At 33.4% G+C, this 23640-nt stretch overlaps 1 protein-coding gene across 1 annotated transcript in view; it reads left to right on the top strand.

Moving 5' to 3' along the window:
* Window positions 1–23640, top strand: part of LOC149795863 (uncharacterized) — a 69839-nt gene that overhangs the window by 5584 nt on the left and 40615 nt on the right. Inside the window, exons 3-10 of the mRNA XM_089965786.1 lie at window positions 1161–1352; window positions 1960–2205; window positions 4628–4864; window positions 6930–7070; window positions 8602–8727; window positions 10000–11163; window positions 14974–15047; window positions 22788–23304. Coding sequence (XP_089821912.1) covers window positions 1161–1352; window positions 1960–2205; window positions 4628–4864; window positions 6930–7070; window positions 8602–8727; window positions 10000–11163; window positions 14974–15047; window positions 22788–23304 — 2697 coding nt within the window. The remainder of the gene's footprint in view (window positions 1–1160; window positions 1353–1959; window positions 2206–4627; window positions 4865–6929; window positions 7071–8601; window positions 8728–9999; window positions 11164–14973; window positions 15048–22787; window positions 23305–23640) is intronic.

Below are 23640 nucleotides of genomic sequence, written 5' to 3'. Positions count from 1 at the left end.
GCAAGTATCATGACCTCTCCATTCCCAACAATTAAGATTTCGTTTAAAGTGCATGTACTCTTCCTGTACATAGGCAGCAATTGTTTTTGATCTTTGCTCATGCTAGATATACTTTAAATTGGTGTCTGTTCTATTGGCAAGTTCAAAAATGTCACTGGCTGAGAAATTTACAATAGTAACCACCTGGCATTTCCTTTAACTATATGGTACTGTATTCATAAAAACCATGGGTAGCCTCACTTCCCTATTGGTAGCCTCACTAATCTGATCTCATCTGCAGAATCTTGACCTCAAACAGTTGTTATTTTTGGAATGACTGAATACAGCCATAGCATATTTAATTAACAAGTAAATACCACTACAAAGCCCAGTGATTCTTTTAATAATGGAAGTGAAAACAGAAACTAGAAGGAATAGCTTAACTTGTGTTATTAATTGATAATTGAATATGGTACTGCACTTGTACACAAGTAAGATCAGTCATCAGGTAAGTGAACAATACAGATTTACAATCATGAAGACATCTCTGTCTCACACAGTCTGTCTGTCTCTCTCAATGGGACATACGTTTTATTTGATCATTACATGCAAGAAGAAAATTATGATGGAATATGTCATTGTCATGGTTATTCATCTTCTAACTCATCAATTCTAATGCACATATATGTGATCAAATTTAAACATACATCACAAACAATGTACATTACTTGTGCATGCTGGTTTAGCGCAGTTACATTTGATCTGTGTTAATTTTTAATACTGACGATCATGTAATTGTTTAAAATACTCAGTATGGGATCCTATATTTGTTCATACACGATCTCTTGACCAAAATGACTCTTGGAGAATTATTTTCCATACAACTTGTATGACAAAGCAATTTGGATGACAAAATCCATATGTAAGTCGATTTGGAGTATAAGATGAAGCTAAGATTTTCTGGTCAAAAAGTATCGTCTTATAGGACAGCAAATATGGTAGTTTGTTATACAATGCATTATAATTTTTTTAACCTCTTACACAATCTCATCATTACCATAAAATTTGCTTCATTTCATTGTTTTCCTTTTTGCATTGTCATGTCTCAATACTTTTTTTGTCCTTGCTCTTAAAAAGGTGAAAGAAATACATGCGAACAATTTCATCTTCATTTTCCATAGTTCAACGTGAGGCTAGACATGTGGGAGATAGAGGAATCAGCAATACTGTGGAGGTTCGAGGTTTCTCGAAGTACACTAGTCAGGATGTTTTGGAAATGTACTTTGAAAATTCACGGCGATCTGGAGGAGGTGATGTAGAGGAGGTCCAGATTGTAGATGGCGTTGCTTGCATCACCTTTAAGGAGGTTGAAGGTACATATAAATAAATTCTTACCTTTCTTTTTAATAGTGTTACTTGGTTTCAACACTGTTTTTCTGATGATAGAAACAAATGTCATTCTTCATAAATGTCTAAAGTTAGGATCTTATATTGACAGTTGTGCAAATTTTCATAACATAGAAAAATAAATTTAATAAATGAAATGTGCTCATTTTTATGTCAAAATAGACTGAAATTTTTTATTAGTAAAAAAAATAAGTTTGACATGTCCTAAAGAAATGATCCAGTAAGACTGATCTTCAGCTATCCTTGTCAAGCACTTATTCCCATCACTTTTTCTTTCCTTGTTTTCTTCCTCATATGAGCATGAAGTCTTAAAAAACGAAGCAGTGAGTTTCAAGTACAATATTGTATGGCTTGTTGTATTTGTTACTATATTATATTTTGTATTGCATTGCTTTTTCTTTACAAATGGAATTAGTAACAATTTTATTCATTATTCAAATGAGTCATTCTATTTTTAAAAATATAATTTGATTAGTTTGGCAGTAGATAACTATCTGTTGTGGAATTCATTTTTCTACTATGACCACATCCAAGAAAGTTTTAGTAGATTGGTGCATGCTTTTGTTGTTTCAGTGGCCCAGAGAGTAGTTTCCCACAATCATCACCAGGTAGATGGTCAGACATTAACTGTGACATTGTTCCAGTCTTCACCACCAAAGCCATGCTATCAAAACAGAGTCCTGATCCAGGGGCTGAATAATGCTGTAACAGAGGAATTGCTGACAAACTTCCTGGAGACAATGACAGAGGCAAAAGTCAGAGAATTCCTGTATGGGGAGGAGGAGGGAAATGTTGTTGTAACATTGTCAGATAATATTGGTAATAGTCATATGTTTTGATCATTGGGATCACCGCTTGACAATGTTAAAAAAGTTGTTGCATTTATGTTGTTTATCCATTTGTCTTTCCATTTCTCAATAAATTTGTATTGCACTGATTTCCATGGCAACACTATGTAAAGGGGTATTTGGATTTCATTTGTCTAGCCATCACTCCATCTCTTTATCTATCTTGAGTACACTAAATTCCACAGCAGAACTTTCTAAAGGGTTATTTCACATGTTTGTTGATCTATCTCTGTATTCATATATACTAAACCGATTTCCTTAGGATCACTTTTTAAAGGAATATTTACATTTCAGCTAACCAGGATTTCAAATGAGTTTATATTTTGGCTTGTGTCATCATTTATGAGAGTTATGGATCATGGTTGTCCAGGCATAAGCAGTATAACAGGGTTAAAGTTATAACAAAAAGACTATTTGTACCATAGCTTTGTGACTGTTATACATAGATGGGTAGTATAATGACATTTGATTAGTACTAAGACTGACCTTATTGGCACCAAACAGTGTGACCAGTCTGCAGGGGAGAGACAACAATTTAAAGGCTTCCACTTTATAAAATGATACTCAGTTATTTGTCTGTAATACACAGTACCTAATTACCAGTGGGTTATCAAGGGGTAAAGGGGCTTTTATGGTTATCATGTTTTTCTCTCCATCCATCTGTTTGTTCAGCCATCCACTCTTGAAATTCAGTAACATAACTTTCAAAGGGAAAATACATTTCAATTAGATTTGGTATACAGCTGAAAATTAACAAGAACTTGTATATATTTGGTTGTCAGTATTGTATGCCATTTGGTGGAGTGAAAATCCTGATTGCCTTTCCTTCAACTTTTTTTATCTCTGTAATGTACCATGATAATGAATTGTTAGATTTTTACCAAATTTGTTGTGCAGCTTAATATTAACAAAATCCTGCTTGAATTAAATTAAATGAAGCTATCTGGTATGTATGTTTGGTAGAGTTATGGCCCCTTTTTGTCCATCTTTTCACATTTTCTTTCAGCAGTATAAAATTACTAGGGATGATAATAATAATAATAATAATAACAAAGACTTTATTTAGAGAAGGTAACTCAGTTAGTTACAGAACCAATTTACCTTGAGGCCTTCTGTCTGTTATGTACAATATATCCAGTATATACAACATGATGTGAATAGTCCGGCTTGACACTTAATAATTAAGTAATTTTAAAATTTAAAGTATCAAGCCTGAAACACATTCACAGGCATCAGTGAAACATAAACATATATAAAACATAAAATATAATCCTGTATTGAAATATTCAGCTATGAAAATGGTGTAAAATTACAGAAAAGCAGGTGATATGATGGTGTGTAGCTTCTATTGACTATATCATGGATGAGTTTGATTGTGAGGATTGTGCTTAATCAGTGTTTGATTTTGTTTTAGTCACAGATTTTATGTGTATTAATTATGAACCAAATACTGTAATTAAAAAGCATATTAATGGTATATAGATTTCATATCATACATTAATACCAACACACACTGATGAATTTTGCATCATATCGTCATGCCTCTCACATCAAGATATGTATGTAGACAATGTTTATTTATTCATTTAAAGTCTATTTTACTTGTAGCATTTGCAAAGACGTCTCATTTATTTCGGACAATGTCCATTATTTGGTTCATAATAAAATCTTAAGTAAGAAGTCCAAGTTTGAGTGATCTGATTTTCTAAATATAGTCCTTATTGAGTATTACATGTATGTACAGGAAAGTAGTGCAGGTGGGCATGGGTTTAAAACAAATTGGGTTCACACAGGTATAAACCCAAAAACTTAAAATGGGCCTTACCAATCAGAATGCTTTAAATCATAATGACAAAAGAAGCATTGAATTATATTGATTTTATGACTGTCCTACTGACTCTCAAGGAAATTAATTAGTGAAAACATGTATCTGAGTAAAAAACAAAGGGTTAATTGTAGAAGTGGCTTTTACAGTCAGGCAGATATAATAGTATGTAAATAAGCTGGGATTATTTCTAGTATACTGGCAAATACAACTGTACATGTAGACTAGAGTCTAAACACATGCTTTCATTGTCCCAGACAATTTATGCTTGAACAAAAACTGTTTTACCTGAAATATATAATAATGTCCAGTAAAGCATTTGAACACAGCTGCATGATTATTATTTTACAAAAGGCATGACTCGTTATCATAAACTCTATGTCACAGACTGTACTCAATTCTATTTTAAGTCTGCAATGCTGCAGTTTCCTAAAAACCTAAACATACATGACAACAATCTAGTTTTAATTTAGCTGTAAGCCAGTCACAAGTTGTTTGGATCAATGAAGAATATGCTTGTCATATTAGTTTAAAAATTAGTGTTGGGTGAAGTTCCCTTTTCTTACAGATTTTGGTCAAGTGAGAAAAACATTCCAAGAAAGAAGAACTGAAGGAGCTGTCCTTAAGGTTTCAAGAGTTGCCATTTCCAACTGCATCATTGTGCATAATGTACAATCGTCCACATCCCATGATGCTGTTTTGTTATACTTTGAGAACAAGAGACGAAGTGGTGGTGGAAATGTTGAGAGGGTGGAAATGAAGACAGAGGATGGATACTGTCTGATTTATTTTGAGGATCCTAGTGGTATGTACATATAGCTGTAGTTTAGAACACATCATACATTTAATACAGTTGAACTTTTATACACACACTCAACCCAAAGCCTAATTTGTCCTAAATGAAAATGGTGCTGATCTGACATAAAATATGGTCGCCATAGCAGCCATCTTGAAAATTTTGTTATCACTTCTTCTTCTGAAAGAAAAGTCATAACGAAATAGTGTCTTCACCAAAATACTTCTTATTATATCTAATTGGTCTTAAAAGAAATGGTTTCACTGGGACATCCAATATGGCCACAACTGTGGTCATCTTTACAATTGTAGACCTATTCCTCCTCAATGGATGGCTTTATCAACATGGAGGTTTCACTTAAAGGCTTCTTATGAGGGCTTGCCTGTCCCAAAAGAAAATCATGCTAGTCTAAAATCCAGTATGGCCACCATGGCAGCCATATTGGAAATCTTGTCATTACTCCTCCTGAATGGAAAATCATATTGACATGGAATTTCAACCACAAGATTTTTCTTGATGTCTAGATGGTCCAAAATGAAAATGAAAATGGTGCCTTATGGGTATCCAATATTGCCACTACTTCTCCAGAATAGATGGTCAGATAAACATGGAGTTTTCACTGAAAGACTTCTTATGATGTTTCTAATTGGTCCTCAATGAAAATAATGCTGATCATTATGGCAGCCATGGTAGGCATCTTGAATTATACTTCTTCTGAATGGAAAGTCACATCAGTATGGTGTTGCCACTAAAAGAATTGTTATGATTTGTTGGTCCTAAGTCAAATGATGCTAATCTAACCTCCAATTTTGGCAGAACTGCAGACATATTGAAAATCTTATAACTATATGGCTTGAATGAATAGACACAGTTTCTGCCAGAAGATTCCTTATTACGTATAGTTGGTTATGAATTTAAATGGTGCTGATCTGACCTCTAATGCTATTTTGAAAATATTCTCGTTATGACTTCTCCTAGAGTGATGGTCATATCACTATGGGGGTTTCACCAAAGAAAGTCATAATGGTTAGGTGGTCCTCGGTGAAAATGGTGCTGATCTCACTTCCAATATGGCCACCATGGCAATCATCTTGAAAGTCTTGTTATGGCTACTCCTTCTTTGAAAATGTTGTCATTGCTACTCCTCTAAGAGTGATGATCATATCACCAAAGGAATTATTATCATGTTTAATTGGTACTAAATGAAAATGCTGCTGATCCAACATCAGATATGGCCACCATGGCAATCATCTTGAATGTCATGTTATGGCCAGTCCTTATTTATGAATGGTCATATTCGCAAAGGGTTTCAACAAAGATTTTGAATTATGTCTTGATGATTCTAAATGAAAATGATGCCAATCTTGCTTCTAATATTTTTACCACAGTTACTAATTTGAAAATCTTGTTACAGCTTAAAAATATATGACATGGTTTGATTATTGAGCAGTTAAAAAAGACGAAGTGGCTTTTTCTTGAATTCCTGGAAATTCTATTCAGCCAGTAGAGTGTCCGTTCCTTCAAAGGACTGTTATTGATAGCATTAGGTTCCTTGATAATTACTGTTATTGATAGCATTATGCCCCTTGACAATTACTGTTATTGATAGCATTATGTCCCTTGACAGTTACAGTTATTGATATCATTATGTCCCTTGACAATTACTGATATTGATAGCATTATGTCCCTTGACAATTACTGGTATTGATAGCAGTATGTGCTTTGACAATTACTGTTATTGATAGCATTATGTCCCTTGACAGTTAATGTTATTGATAGCATTATGTCCCTTGACAATTAACTCCTTTGACATCAGATGTTGCTTGAAACCAACATAGCTTTGCAGCTCATGTACATGTTGAACATCAGAAGACTTTGATGATATTGTAGATTTTGACTTGGATATTGAAATCTCAGTAGAAAAGGATGCATCACTGAAGTATTTCTATCTGCCATATTTATTGCTGTTTATTTTTTAAATCATGTGGAAAAAAGGGAACAAAAGCATCAGTATAGATTTATTGCTGAAGACATTTTCATGCAACAAATCGTAACATTCCAAACTATTTTTCAGTTATTGACAGAGTGCTGAATAAGTCACACAATATTGATGGTATTATTGTTGAAGTCCATCTCCATCATGAGTGTTTGGGACGAAGATCTTCAAGAAATAAATGTGATCCATACCTCAGAATGCGCAGTCCAGGGAATAAAGGTAAGTTCTTTTCTTTCATAGATACCTGATAAATTGGAAAAAAGTCCATATTGAATGAATCATTCATGAATGATTTCTTCCTTACATGGATGGGCTCTAAAACTTATGTTGTATGTATTAATATATAGTTCTCTTGAATCTTAAATATCATTCTTATGAATGAAGTAATAGTTTCATCTATGACACAAAGTACTTAATTAGCAAAATTTGAAACTTCATACATACAGTTCATTAGACCTCATTACACACAGCGTGGTAGTCATTTTGCCTCAATTCTACATATAACGTGACATGAATAATAGATGCTACATAAAATCACAGAAGTTACATGGGTTCTCTTTGCCTGGTTTCTACATATTTCCATGTATTGGCCTGACAGTCTTGATGTACTCCATAATATATTTATTCCACTAACTTAGAACAAGAGACACACTAGCTATAGATATACAAAACACAGTAAAACTCTTTATGCAGAATACTAGTGGAACTAAATATTTTAGTCATTTTATAGAGACAGCCAGTTAAAGAAGGTTGGTATTGCAAATTGCCTCATCAGTTGTTTGTCACACAACATAACAAGTAATAAATAAAATTCACTACACACTGAGATTTATAATAAGAAATGCATATACAAAATAAAATGGAACATGTTTCATGTCATTGGAAACATCTACTACATCTTTCTTGTTTTGATGAGAAGTGCAAAGTTGGAATTATTTCTAAATAGGACCTGGATGGCTTTAAATATTTACTCCATTTTTATGAAAGAAATTAAAGCACCAGATACTTTTTTGTTTACTTAATTTCAGTCAGTATTGAATTGGCTTTATAGACATAGTACATGTGCAATGAATAGTTATAGGATGGATGTGGAATATTGAAATTTTAATTCTATGTGGAAATTGCTATTAAGTATATTTTATTACATACCCAAATGTATAACCTTGCATGCATTATCTGGCATTCAATACAGTTGTTCAGTCTGTATTTTGGCATAACACACCCAGAGAGGAAATTCTAACATATCTTTATGTTTGCACACCAGTTCTTTTAGATGCCATGAACCAAACTTTTATTAATACCAATTTGATTTGAATTTCATTCATATAGTAAAGCTATACTGATTTAAAAGAGTACAGAAGGTGTTATGTAACAAATACAAAACCACATATATGTGTTCTCTCAAGATACTGGAAAGAATCTACTGAATATATTGCTCATGAATACATCTAGGCCTGATGACCTTGACCTATACGTATGCCATATCAAACTTTTTCTTTCTGACATTTCAGAATAAAATGTATTATGTGCATGCATTGAATGCCATTACTAGGATGTATGATTCAATGATTCAATTACAAACGAGTTATCTTGATGATATTATCTTTTTCAGACTTAAGAGTTTAGACTGTATAATAATGATAAAAGAACTGTCAACATGCAAGTCAGCTAAGAAACATGACAGAAATCTTGTATACAATAAACATTTTGGCATTAAAATAATTAAGTGATGGTTTGCTGTAAATTACAGATAGTGCAACTCTTGCCAAGGAGTACACAGAAAACCAAGTGAAAGATGAGACCTCGGGCAGTGTTTCCAGTAATCCTGATAATGAAAGTGACTTTGTTGAAGTACAAGAATGGCAAGAAAATGATGGTAAACTTCCATCTCAACATTCTTGTTCAAGTAATGTGACCTGCACTTATTAATTATCTGTATTAATTATCTAGAAGGAATTTCATTTTGATAAACTATTAGTTGGTACAAGCTTTCTTGAGTTATTTTAACATAAATGAGGGACGTCTCAGTTATTGTGGTATTGTGGATTCCAGCATCATCAACAATTTTAATATGGTTTTTATGGAAGAGTATTTGATTTACTTAGTAGATTCGTTTTTCACTTGATATGTTTCACTAGTGAGTAATGACAAATTCATTCTGCAACCCACTCCAGTAAAGGTCACAGGGTAGAAGATTTACATTATGAGTTAAGTTTAAGTTTTTCATTCACATTTATAATAGAAACACTTTGACTCAAACATGGTTTGCTAAAACACCAGTTTATTCAGACATGAGTGAAATTTTATAATGATATTGAACTTACTCGATTTCAATTACTGCTTATTTTAATAAATTTTCCAGTCCCTTGTAAATTTGAGCTGTTCAGATTCTCTTGTACCTCCTCAACTGCTGGGTGGGTTCTTTTAATACTTATGATGTTTCACTTTGAAGTAAAGATAGTTTCTTATGGAAAACATACATTTCTAATTTGTTTTTGGGTCAGATGCATAGGTTTTTGCTGAAGCTTAGGTTAGTTTAGTCATTTGCTTATAGTTCTATGGCACTTATAGATTCTTATACTAGTGATTTTTCTTATGCAGTTTTTATGGTTTTTATTTGTACTTGGGATATGCAATTTACTCTTAATCAAAGAGAGTTCATTTTGTGATATATTATTAAAAACCCTTGCCTTGAAATAAAGTCACAGGCATGGAGAAAGTAGGTTAAATACCGTAAGATTTAAAGCAATGCTTCAGGAACAACTTCATTAAGATAACCATGCCATGCAATTAATAAAGATCTGTTTATGATATGATATTCTGATTGGCTGATCATAAATCAGTATCTATGCTGTGTCAATTGATTCAAGATTTTAATTTCATCATATTTGATACAATATGTCAATATTTATGTGAAATGTGTTTCTTTCTTCAATGTTTTAATTTGACAATATTGTTTTGGAAAACCACTTTTCTTCAAAACACAGATTTGAAGGCTCAGTGAAGATTTGTATCATGATGTGGAAACAATTGAACCCTCTGCCTGATCCACATCTTTATGTACTAACAAATGTTCTATATTCTGAAAACCACAACAATTTATATCCACAAAGATAAATAAATTAACAGTTTACAAAACATTTTTCAGGGAAGAATTGCACACTTTCACTATGGATCAAGTATAAGAGAGCTCCAGATATGAAGATTATGAAATGTTTCAAAAATGTACCATGTAGCTGGAACTTCCATGTATATTGGAACTTTTGCACAAAAACTAAACATGGACAACAGATTCTGAATGAGATTGTCAGTAAATATAATTGTTCAATGGCTGTGTGTAGTGATGATGAAGATTTGTTTATTTTTGAGGTCACTGAAAAAAGCTTTGAACAAGAACCAGATGTGGTTCATTTTATACATGATGTGCTGGACAATGTTCACAAATGTGCAAAGCAGTTTTTGTACTTTGATACCCTTTTGGTTGATAAAAGAATGCAAGGTGATGTCCTTCAGTTAGTGAGGCAAAGAAAAGATTTGGCTGAAGCTAGGATCGAATTGATGGGACAACAGGACCGTGATGCTATATGTGTCATAATATGTACAGAGAAAGACAAAATGTCTGTGCTTAATGTAGTTACTGAAATCATACAGAGTGTTAAGGAATGCTTTGAAAATCATGAAGAAATCATTTCTGTGGATCATACATGGCAAAAAGTGATGAAAACCTTTGGATATATTCACAAACTAGGTGATAAATACCCCAAGATAACAATTACACTGGACGAAAACAAACCTGCCATTTTGTTGAAAGGTCTAAGGGACCAGTCTAAACCTGCCATTTTGTTGAAAGGTCCAAGGGACCAGTCCAAAGCTGCTGCAGATGATCTTATGGAACTTGTAGAAACTGCACAGTCAGAGGTCCAGGAGGACATTTTCTCTCCAGGCTGCCAATTTGACATTTTCACTTATCCAGAAATGTGTGACTATATTGACAATATCTTCATGGAACTATCTATAGTTTGGATACCAAACCAGTTGACAAAGAAAATACACCTCTTTTCAAAGAAGATAGAAAAACTTAAGGGTATAGACAAAACAATCAAAGGTTGTGTCCAGGAAAGAGTATATCCTTTGTCAAGAGGCCAGTCAGTACATTCCCATGAGATGTCTAGCTCCTTAGAGGAATTAAAAAAGAAGTATGTGGGAAAAATAGTGATTAATCCGTCTCCTACAGGCTTACTTGTCACTACTGCAGATGACATATTTGAAAGTGTTGATGCTGCAATGCAGGAGATCATCAGTAAACAAACAGGTAAGGTTCAGCCTGTTTGAGATAAACATGGTCTGGATATGAAAACAGTCTGTGCTGGAGTCTGTTATTAAGATTTCACTCATAACCATTCAATTCTACCTGTCAGATGCACAGTTATCTATTATTGTCTGACAAAAGAACCTCAAGTACAAACTCAAAGGTTTTATGACATCCTAGCCTGGTGAAAGAGATGGAGAATCAGTCAGAAAATTTTGATGTTAATGCTAACTAGAATCAAAGGGTCACAGAGCTTATTGCATTAAAACATCTCTATGTCTAGAAACGGGGCAAGAGATTTAGATTTAAACCAGCTGGAGTTTTCATTTGTTGTTCTTTTGGGTTTAATGCAATTTCTCTGTGCAATATAGGCTAGATACATTGCAGCCTGTATAACTGGTGGAGGATAAACCCAGGAAGGAGGCTGAGGTGATTTCAGACTAAAGAGGATGAGTATAAAGGTATCAGGTAATAGTACCAAAGGCTTTTAAGCCAGTCAAGCTTATGTCGGATATTGTTTGCAAGAAAGATAACTCAGACAAACACAAACAGATTTTAATAACTTGGTAACTGGGTTGACATTGACAGTATCTTTGATGGGTTTGAATACCAGCCCTTTATCTTGTCATCAGTGTCAAAGGTATATATCAATATATCATTTGCAGTCATGGGTACATCTTGATGACTTTTTGAATGACAGCAATAATAAATATTATCTGGATTTAGATTCATTGTAAATTTTTAAGACTTTGAAGTTTTATTTAACATTTTTGTAACTATGTTGACTTCATAACATAAATTTGAAATTGTTATGCATTTTGAGGAAACTTGGCTTGTCTTTTTATCAACCTTTGATTTTGAATACATAAATAGTTATTCCTTTACACTATTGTTACATTGATCACAATCACATTTTTGATAAGGTTTATGATAAGCTTTTTTTGACTTTGGGTTCAAGGTCAGAGGTCTAAAACTGAAGGACAAGGAATTTTGATCATATCTGGATCTAATTCTTTTGTGTGTGTAAAATGCGACTTATAGTTCAAGGTTAAAAGCTATTACGTAACATAAATTTGCTAAATGCATTGGTCACATCTCACTCATATCCTAGATGAGTCTGATAATCATATTTTGTGACTGACCTGGACTTATGGGTGAAATGTGCAATTTATTGAAATATGATGCCTTTTGAATAGATTTAGCTGATGAATTGGGAATGGATTTTGATGAAACTGTGCTAGTTTGTAGCGTTTGTCAATACACAGGGTGATTAAGATGAAAGGATCTTGCCCAAACTTTGTATGAATCTCAACCAAGTTTCTAGTAAGTTTGATAATCTGCAGGCATCCCACAGGTCAGGAACATTTCAATTTTTAATAAAGTCATAGGGGAAAAAAATGGAATTTTTATGCAGGGCCAGCCATAGGCTGATTGGATTTGGATCAATTAGGCCCCATGTATTAGTAATATATATATATATATATATATATATATATATATATAGAGAGAGAGAGAGAGAGAGAGAGAGAGAGAGAGAGAGTAATTTTAAAGCAATGGAAAATGTTAAGTTCAGTATCATATCATATTTGTTTAAAAACTTTTTTCCAAATTTCACAGGGGGAACACAGCCTATAAATCGAGGGGTGTGTGCCAAAATGATCCAAATTGGGCCCCACATTTGAAGGCCATTCCTGATTTTATAAGTTGGGAAATATAGAAATTTAAGTAAAAGTCAGAAAGTTTACGTTAATTCAGGGAAATATTAATATGGAAGTCCAATGCATGCAAAGGAAATGTGTAATGTTCTGCATGGGCAGGTACTTCATTTGTATTCATGATTTTAAACTTGTTTCAGTACAAAATGTTTGGAGTAATTTTTGAATCTTTGATGTTATTTAAAAATGGTAATGTATGATCTCAAATAAATACATCTTCATTGGGTAATTGCTAAATGTATTTTGTTTACTTAAATTTGGTTTTTTGATGCATTTGGTATTTAAGCTTCACTTGAGTTACTAAGTATTTTTTTACATTATACAAATTTGGCAGTCCTTTAGTAATCACATCTGTCCATCAGTATGTACATAGGTCTGATTAACAATCCATTTGTCAATCAGTCATTTAATGCTTATGCAGTTCTCCTTAGCACAAACTCTGCAGCTTCAGTTGTAGTGATTGGGTGCAGCATCTTCATGGGACACATGGTCAGTGTTGAAGTGTTGCAGTGATAACTATAAGGAGCTTTTAATCAATTCTTCTGATCTTCCTGAGATTGCTTTCTAGCCTTCAACTAGTGATAACAGATTTTAATTAGTAGTTGCTTGCCTGATATTCCTGGTGATGTGGCCTGCTCATCTCATCCTGATTTCATCAGCAGCGTGTGGACACTTGAAAAGCCTGCCCATGAGAGATCCTCAGTGTCAGGGACCTTGTCCTGCCATCCTACCATCTTCATCAGTTTTCTCTGGCAGGCCATGTATCAATAATTCAGTCTCTTGGCATGGTGTCTGGACACTATCTAGGTGGTGCTTGCATGCAGCAGGGTTGGCAACACAGTGGCTTTGTAAACCTGCAGTTATGTTTGCAGACTGATACCTCTGCACTCCTACACATTCTGCATGTTGTCTGACAAAGGCCACACATGCCTTGATAATTCTGTCATTAATTGCATCATCTGTGTAGACTGCTTTTGACAGTGTACTTCCAAGGTGGCTGAACTGTCTACTGCCTGAAGAGTTTGGCCATTCTCTGTGATGGTAGTCTGTAATTAAGGCTTTTGTGGTACATGTTCATTGATCACTTCACTATGCTTGTGAGACCAAAATTGTCATAATCAGTTACATATCATACTCAGATTTGATATTTAGGGAACACTTGCCAGTATTTGGAGAACATAAACCGTCATTCCTGTAATTTTTTCTTTACCACCTTTTATATGCTCCGATTGAAGAACTTGCCATCAGTCCAGTAGCAGATGTCACAGCAGTCATATTGACAGTTTTGTTATTGCTACTTCTCCTCAATCTGTGATCATGTCTGCATTGAGGTTTCACTAAAAGACTTCCCATGATGTCCAGATGGTTCTCATTGGAAATGGTTGCAGTCTGATATCTGGTATAGCAGACAATGCAGTCATCTTGAAAATCTTTTTATTGCTTCTCTTCCTGAATGAAGAGTCAAATCGACATTGGGTTTTCAGCAGAAGACATATTATGATGTCTGGTTGGTTCTTAAATGATAATGATTCTCATTTTACTTCCATTTCACAATAATTCTGTTTTTAAAATTTCAGCAAGATATTTCACATCGGTGCAGTTAATATGTCACTGCCAATAATGTTTGCCTCAACTGGTCTCTGGGCCAGAAGAGATTATGGGATGATGTGTTGACTCTACCGCCCATCGTACAATATCAGACATCCATCCATCCATTATCACAAGTGTAATATTGCTAGTACTCCAGAATTACATGGAGGATTACCATGGAACTTTGTACACACACATTCATTTTGTTGGTCCTAAATGAAAATGGTGCTTCTCAGACATCCAATATGGCCTTTAAATCTTTTTATCGATACACCTCCTGAATTGACTTTCATATCATCATGGAGACTTCAGTAAATTGTTAGTTGGTCCCTTTTTGGAGGATGTTTATGTATTGTTGGTGAAAGTAATATGCAGCATAAAAACATCCATCGGTATTATGTGTCATCTATTTTTCTTTTACTGTTATAATAGTATGGATCAATGTGATATTTTTTATGTGTAAAATCTGCAATAATGGATCTTCAAACATATTTTACATATCACCTAGGTTCACCTGTTGATCCAAAGACACACTTTCAGTCTGGTGGAGCAAGACTAAAAAGAAAACCAGATTCTGTAAAGGTAAAAGCATGTGGTAGTCCATAATTCAGTTTTATTCAGTTAAATAACTCTACTTTCTGTTCACCATTCACTAATGTGCTCTTGATTCAAACTAAACTGTAGATCCTTGCATATATTGAATGTCTATAAAATACCCATTGAATTTAATATTCCTCATATGTCACCACATCTTCACATGAATACTTTTAGTGTGTAGAAATGTAAGAAATCAAAACTAATATAAGCGTTTGCACTCTAAGGTATAATCAGTGATGTAAGCTTCCCTTCATATCCCTGTCAGTGCTCCAGCTATGATTTCAAATGACAGGGGTGCTGACCTGGGCACTTTAAGTGCAGTTGGCTCAAGATCAGGACACTTCATGTGTGAATGGATGTCAAATAGCAACCAATAAAAAAGAGAAACAATACCAACTTCGACTCAACATCATTTGTTTATCAAACTATACACTATTTCAATCAATATGTAACAAAAAGCTAGGTATCTTTTTCATTATGTGTTGTAGGTTTTGGGTCTGTTGCTGTCTCATCTGTCCTGGTTTCCTTGGTAGGTTCATTTTGAGAGAATCTAAAATAAATACAAATAGTCATTTTACTGTTCATGCTCAAATAATATTATATAATTCAAAGTTTAAAATTTGCAATGAAAATAATAATAATAATAATAATAATAATAGTAAAACAACAACAATAACAACAATAATAATAAATGACCTCTATGGTACACACAATATAAGTGATGATAATTGGAAATTTAATATAGTAAAAATTAAAACCATGAAACTTAAAGTTTAATTTCTGTCACTCTTTGTATAATGTAAAGAATATAATATTTTAAAAAATATTTACTTTCTGTTGAAACATCATTCTCATAATTGTCAGATATGTTAATTTTATGTCTATTTACAGATCATGCGTTCTCAATAAGTTAGTGTCAATTGTACAATGAATCAATGATGATTATAAATGAAGAAGAAAAAAAATTAAATTAACTTGAGGGCTGCTGCTTGTCAATAATTATGTCCTTACATACACATAAGTAAGAGTATATGGGAAAAAAATGTTGCAGTTTTCTGTTTCATATGTATATAACCAACAGAAATGGTTTTAACAAGACAATGGTTCTTGATGATGGTGCAAGGATTGGGGTATCAAATAGGAATAAAATAAACATTTTAACCTCATGAATAAATTGAAAATAAAATGCACTTACCAAAAATATTCTGTCAGTTTCCTATTTTGCTTAGATCCCGTTTTTGTGAGTGAATTATGCGTGCATCAGTTATGAGCCTTAATGATAAAAACCAAAGGTAACCAGTGGCATGGCTGTGGCAAAACTGGCCATGAGCATGGTGCCAGAACATAATTAAATTTCGGAAATGAATGATTTTCAGCACTTTTAAATTTGATAGGGGTGTTCAAAGGCATGATAAATTTGACAGGGGAACTAACAAAATTGGGCGTAGCACCCCTCTATTTATGCTTAGCTGGAACACTGCCTGTTATTGTTTCAGAAGGATTTTGCTTGGGTGACTGATTTGCATTCGCTTCGGCTAATTCATTTCTCATGCTAAACCACAAGTCATTTTTTCACTGACTCATGGAGTCTATAGTGAGCATTTCTGAGTAGATGAATGTAGCATACTGTGACATAAACGTGATACTCACTCCAGTGTGAAAATCCCTCCTAGTTCCTCCCATTAGTGCTTGAAAACTCCAAAACTTTAATTGCAGTGCTGTTTGAATATTAGTAAAATCCAATCAGCTTGATGCTTGCATGCTACTTACAGTATAAAGAAGAAATCTTACAAGTGCTTTAGTTATCTTGGATGCATTGCCATAGACCACTTAATGAAATACATCACAACTTTTAGAAGACAGAAAAGATTAAGGTATTAAGTGAAGCTCAAGTATTTTGATTTAAATATGTCAGTATGATACAGGACAATAGTTTCTGAATTTCTCTCTGTACAATCACTCTTATTCTTCATGAGTAGGTTGGAGGGGGGGGGATGATTCATATGAATTAAAAAATCCATCAGTTTTTTTCTTTGGAATGGATTTTGTTTTTTATTTTGTCTATTCTACTCAATTCCACTGATCATTGACTGGATTTAGCTGTGAATTCCACATGAAGTACATGTGATTTGTGCCAGGAGGTACGTGTTTTGACTCAGCTGCATGTGTTTCTGTTCTGTCATTGAATGTTTGAAATCATAATGTGGGGAAAAATATGAACTCTTTCAATTGTAATTTTCAAAAAGACACTATGGAATATCACATTCATTTCATTTTGAGTGCAGTAAGGAGAATGTTATTGCAGTTAGAATATAGTCAAAATTACAGTACAATTTCGAAATCTGTAATCAAGCTTTAGAACCCATGACATAACTCATGTAATTTGGATTTGCAGAACTAAGAAAGTACATTTTGAGGAAACTCAAGATGTGAAAACGTAAGTATATATTTGCCAATTTTATTACCTTTAAAAGAAGACATGTTTATGCCTGGTCACATGCATGCTGTTTGTAGGGACCTCAGCTATGTTATGATCTGTATGGTGTATATCACTAGCCTAAATCCGAAACATTGTATCAACAAAGTCAATGTGGAAAATTGCAAAGCAGCAAAGCAGCTGGTGTGTGACAATCCATTCAGCCAGTGGAAATAAGAATTCTTCATCGTCTTGGCTTGTTGGCTCAGATGCCCTTACTTTCCTACCAAAACCTTCAGTTGCATTATTTTTCCGTCGAATTTTGTACTTTCACTTATAAAGTGGTATGTCTCTGATAGATATGCGACAACCCTTGCCTTCAGTATGCTTTTCTATGCTATTTTCATGTGCCCCAGAGAGCATTGGTCATAGTCTGAACCATTCCATTAATGAAAAGCTAAGAACATTTCTCCTAAATAACTGTTTAAATGATCGGAATTGTATTTTCAATGCAGCATCTTGCGTTTATTGTGGACATTATGAATATTACATTCATTCATTTGCTTGTTTGAAAGTTTCACTTGTGACCCAATAAACTCATCCACATTGTTCACTTTATCATCATGACTTTCAAGTAGAGAAAACAGCTGTTTAGTTCATCCACAAACAAATCTAGTCAATTAAAACCTAAAGTCTACTACATGAGTGTACATGGTTTATTTACAAAGTAGTTCCTAATACACTATACTATTTTTAGGCAAATGTGTCATGCACATGTGTACAATATCAAGGTGTTCCGTATCGTAGAATACTACACGATTCTGTCAATGTAAAGTTAATGGAGAAAAAAGTATTATAAATTATAGAGATTGTTGTAACAAAGCTAGAATGTGGGTGATCGTATTAAGTTAATGGTTCTGAAAAGTTCTACACCTTCATGGCATGCTTGGCACGGTATTTTCATACCTGTACTAGGATGTTTGCTTTTTTCAATTACTCTAATGCTTCAGCTTGTCATCAGTGAATAGCTAAAGAAATGCAGTACCTAGATTACAAATAGGCTTGAATAGTTAATCTACTGCAGCTAGAACAAGCAATTTCATTTTAAAACTTTCAAAAATTCAAGAAAACAATAACAGTCCAAACTTTTCACATAAAGATTCACATTTTATTTAGAATCAACATACAGTTGTGAAGTTGAGCTTACTGATCATTTGCCATTGTGGTTTGACTGTATGAACACTATCATGGTGTTAAAACACTAACATATGTGCTCTAATATGTGCATAATGTTGGGGATGTCTCAAACTAATTTAGAAACATATTGGGCTGTCCTTTTTTAATGAAGTTTTTGGAGACTATCAAAAATAAAATTTCTTTAAGTAACAATTGGTTAAGTATTTTTTCCTATTTGTAATTACATGTACAATCATCAACAGTAACTATAATCTAGTACTCCTGTCATTTCAAATTAATTACCATGTATAGATTCTGTTGTGCTCTTTTGAAGTCATTTCACCAAAATACATTGCATATATTTCTCTACTTCTAAACACACACACTTTTACATGTGAATACACTATTTTTATGTATGATATATTCATACCTTTACAAAATGTGTTTATAATATACATACAACATAGACCGTTTTCTACTTGAAGAGAAAGTATTGCTTTAAACCAAAGTTAAATGCAAATATCATATATGCCAACCATTCTGCTTTTTTCTATCTAATTATTACTTACCCTTGCTTGTATATGGATTACGCTTTTCCAGTACATTAAAAAAAATAAATTAAAAAAAGCAATAAAAGGTCGTGTTTGTTGTTTTTATTATCATCTCTTTGAGAATATTCTGAAAAGAAAGACTACTGAATAATAATAGCATAAAAATTAATTTGTCTATTATATACCTGTGTGTAATTTTTTTTAATTTTCTATTTACAGCAACTGTTTATGACCTATTTCTGAGGAAATAGGCAGGTTTTTTAATTTCATACTTATCTTCAGAGATTCATTATATTGATAATCAGGTTAGATAGTGGTCCAGTCTGTACTTTTAAAGAAAAATGATGCCAGATGTCAAGCAAGATGGGCTTTTATGGTTTGACTTGTGGATGAAAATTCTTTGAGTAGATGGAATGTTTTAAACTTCGGAACATTATTATGTCCAAGAAACCTAAGCTCTATCACAAGAAAGGTAAAATGCAACTAGTCTTTAATCATACAAAATATAAATGCATTTCCATAAAATATAAAAATAAAAAGTGAAAGAATTAAAATTATCCTCCAGTATGGTATGAATTTCTGTTTCCAAAATGTACTATCCATTTCACAGTAATCCAGAAATACTCCAAAAGTATTTTGAATGAAAGTTTTAATGTGTTTATGTACTAGCACCACTGAAGAATCAATTTTAAACAGTTTTTTACTTCAGCGTAAATCCTTTCACATATGTCCTTTAATCATTCTCAGTAATCCAATGACAATAATAAATATCCAAGTCCTTGAAACTTGTGCACAATAATCAAGTAAAGTGTTGTTTATTTAAGAGAAATGTTTCAAGCTCTGCAATTACAGTGAACAAAAAAAATAACTCAAAATGCTGTCATATTTCTTACAAGACTGATATGCAACCATAGAATGAAAAGTTGCATATTTAATTCCTTTAACACATCAAGTCAACAATTCTAAATGACTAAAAAAGATTACAGGTATTTAAATTATTTTTTACTATGAAATATCTTTAACAGTTATTATGTGATATTTTTGCCAACCAGCATCTAGGGCACGCATGACGTCTCTAGAGCACAGATATACTCCTAGGATCATGTGATGCTGACATGACCTCCATTAAACTGTTTCAGTAATTTGACAGAATGAGTTGTTGACGTGAATTAATGCTTGCCTGTCTATAGATCATGCTTTTCGCTACAATTTATGAATGGAGAAAGTACATATGTGTACTCATCTTATAGTACAGACCAGCTACAGAATTAAAGAATTAAAATAATGACATTATGTTGATGTTGGAGAACCTATTGGTAAAGATAGGAAGGGTTGATAAATTATTGGCAAGGACATTTTTAGTGGGATAGCAACACACACTGGGGCCCCGAGTGTCCGAGTGGTCTAAAGCACTCTCTGTTATGGATCACTGCCATCTCACCTCTGTCTGCATGGGTTCGAGTCTCAGATTTGGCTAATGTGGTTATATGAGAAAGCTTGCCAGTAGCTTCTCGTGGGTCAATGGTTCTTTTCAGGGTTTTTCTGGGTTCTTCCTCCACCATTATTACTGACCGCTATGTATAGCCTATCATTTGCTGAAACCCTACAACAGTAACAACAACAACAACAGCAACACACCTGGCAAGATATTTATCAGTGAGGGCCGGTAAATATAAAACACATTTTCTCAGCAAATGAGAAAATACTATGTGGACTTAAGGAATTAAGTAATGTTGAGACAGAAAAAAGTGCACGAATGAAAATCATTGGATGATTTGCAGTTTACAAAGGAAAACATATGCTTAACACATTCAATTACAATTGTAAATAAAAAAATGACTTGTGTTCATTTTTTCTTGATCTATGATTTTCCTGAAAGGTGGATTTGGCTTGAATATGTTTCACAACATTCCATTTGGCCAACATGTTGTCATTGGGATACATGACACATATCAAGCATGTGATTAAAAGGATCATAAATTTAATTATATTTGTAATATACACCATTAAATTATGACAGATGCAATTGTTTTGTTTAAAAAAAACCCATAATTTTCAAACAATTTTGTCATGAGTAATTTAAGAACTCTGTTAGTATCATTAAAGTCATAAAAAGATTCACCATTAATTTCTGTACATTCCTTACTGACAGAATATATCGATGTACTTTGCAGTGGAAAAATACCATGTACCACAGGATAAAGATATACCATGGTATCCCAGTAAAATAGCACACATCTAATTAATGAGATTCAAAATGTGTTTTCACTGAAATGAGGTAGAATCATCCAGATACATTTGTATGTGTGAAAGAGTTATTAAGAATCTGATTGACTGAGCTTGTTATTAGAGGCTGTATGTCTAATGTGATTTTGATAAAATCTGTTAAATAGCTGGACTGTTATCATGAAGATATTTAATGAGTAATATTCTGAGCAAGATTTATGCATGTTAATGGAGTGATATTGCATATTATTAGATAAGTTTCTAGCCATTTGAGACCCAGTTTGATCATGTTTGTTTAATAGGGTAATGCCATGAAGGTGTTGGATTAGTTTTATTACGAATGAGACCTATGCATATTAATGACGTGGTCATACAATTGGCCAAGATTGTTATTAGAATAATCCAGAGAATCTTATAAGTGAGACCTATGCGTATTAATGACGTGGTCATACAATTGGCCAAGATTGTTATTAGAATAATCCAGAGAATCTTATAAGTGAGACCTATGCATATTAATGATGTGATCATACAATTGGCCAAGATTGTTATTAGAATAATCCAGAGAATCTGACTATGTTTTATAGGATTATGATCAGACTTGTTAAATGGACTTGTATCAGCAACCTCAGAAAGGTACAGTTATGAGTGAGATTGACACAAATATGTGAATTTGTATTGGAGAGGCCAAGTTTGTCAATATTTTAGGGACTTGTACTTATCAGATTTCTTTTATTAAACTTGTTTAATAGTCAAATATGATCAAGATGTATTAGTTTGATTATGAAAAATTATCTGGTTATATTTATTTATTTTTTATCTTATTTTTGGTCTGGCTGAATTTGCAACTATTCTGGAGATGGAATTGTTTGCTACAGCTTGGTAAATAAACTTGTATCATTAGTCTTAGTTGGTGGCATAATAAGCAAAATTTGTTCATGTTAATCTGGTGATCTCTCATGTGATTGGCTGATCAATTTACCTCTGCAGAGACTGAATTTCTCATCTTGCTAATTAGAATTGTTACATCAAGATCTTCAATTAATTTGACTATGGGCAAGAGATTCTAATTACATTAATTATGCTTTATCTTTGAAAATTTCTTATATCAAACTACATTAAAATAGTAAAATCAGGATGATATAAACCTTGGGAGATGGTTTACAAAGATTTGTGCTCTTACAATACCACATAAGGCTGCTTAGTGGAATGGTCAACTGTTAAGTAAAGTAAGATATGTTAATGATATCAGGCTTGTGTGGATCTCTTGTTTCTTAAAAGAATTTGTTACCCTTGTAGAAAAAGAAAATTGAGTGACATAATACTTTTCTACCAGCAATTTATTTATTTTTATTAAAGATGTATCATGACTTCAAGTCATTTTCAAGACTGCCCCTGGATGACAGAATGGAAGAAAGTACAGCATCTCATCCATCAGACCTGCAGACATTTCAACACAGCATGGTCACACCATCCAAGACATACTACACCAGGGAAGGAATTACAGTTAAGGTTTACATTGGGGATATTGTCAGACTCCCAGTGGACTGTATTGTGAATGGAGCCAACCAGAATTTGACACATGGTGATGGAGTTTCTCTTGCCATTTCCAAAGCTGCAGGGAGAGAGTTGGATCAGAAATGTGAAGACTATGTCATAAGATATGGTATAATTCCAGTTACACAGTGTTGTGTGACATCAGCTGGCAAACTTCCCTACAAAAAAGTGATCCATGCTGTGGGACCACATTGGCATGACTACAAGCCAGATGAAAAGGACAGATGGGGTGATGACTTGAAGAAGACCATTGTAAATTGTTTGATTCAAGCTAACAGTTTGACCATGACCTCCATAGCAATTCCTTCCATTAGCTCAGGTCAGTATGCTTTAATTAGTTAATTTCTAGACAAGAGAAGCCTATGAAAAGGGTCACGATCAAGCATTCTTGATTAGCCTGTCTTCTAAATTTATTAGATGCAGAAGGTGATGTAAATTCCCTTTCACTGCCAAACCCTTTTAATGATTCTACAGATCTTAATTTATTGTTTCATAGTGGTTTACCTTCACTTACTGGAAATGCTTAAATTTTGATGAGGAACCAGTTTTTTGGATTTCATGAAATTAATGATGCAGTAGACAACTGTTGATTAATGAGGACATTCAAAGACCTTATTCTACAATTCATAAGTGTAAGTACCAACTTTTATGTAAC

The sequence above is a fragment of the Sinohyriopsis cumingii genome, chromosome 7 (assembly GCF_028554795.1).
Source record: "Sinohyriopsis cumingii isolate HCF-2022 chromosome 7, ASM2855479v2, whole genome shotgun sequence".
Taxonomy (NCBI): Eukaryota; Metazoa; Mollusca; class Bivalvia; order Unionida; family Unionidae; genus Sinohyriopsis; species Sinohyriopsis cumingii.
Note: the sequence above shows the minus strand (reverse complement) of the source record. Positions and strands in the feature narration are given on the sequence as shown.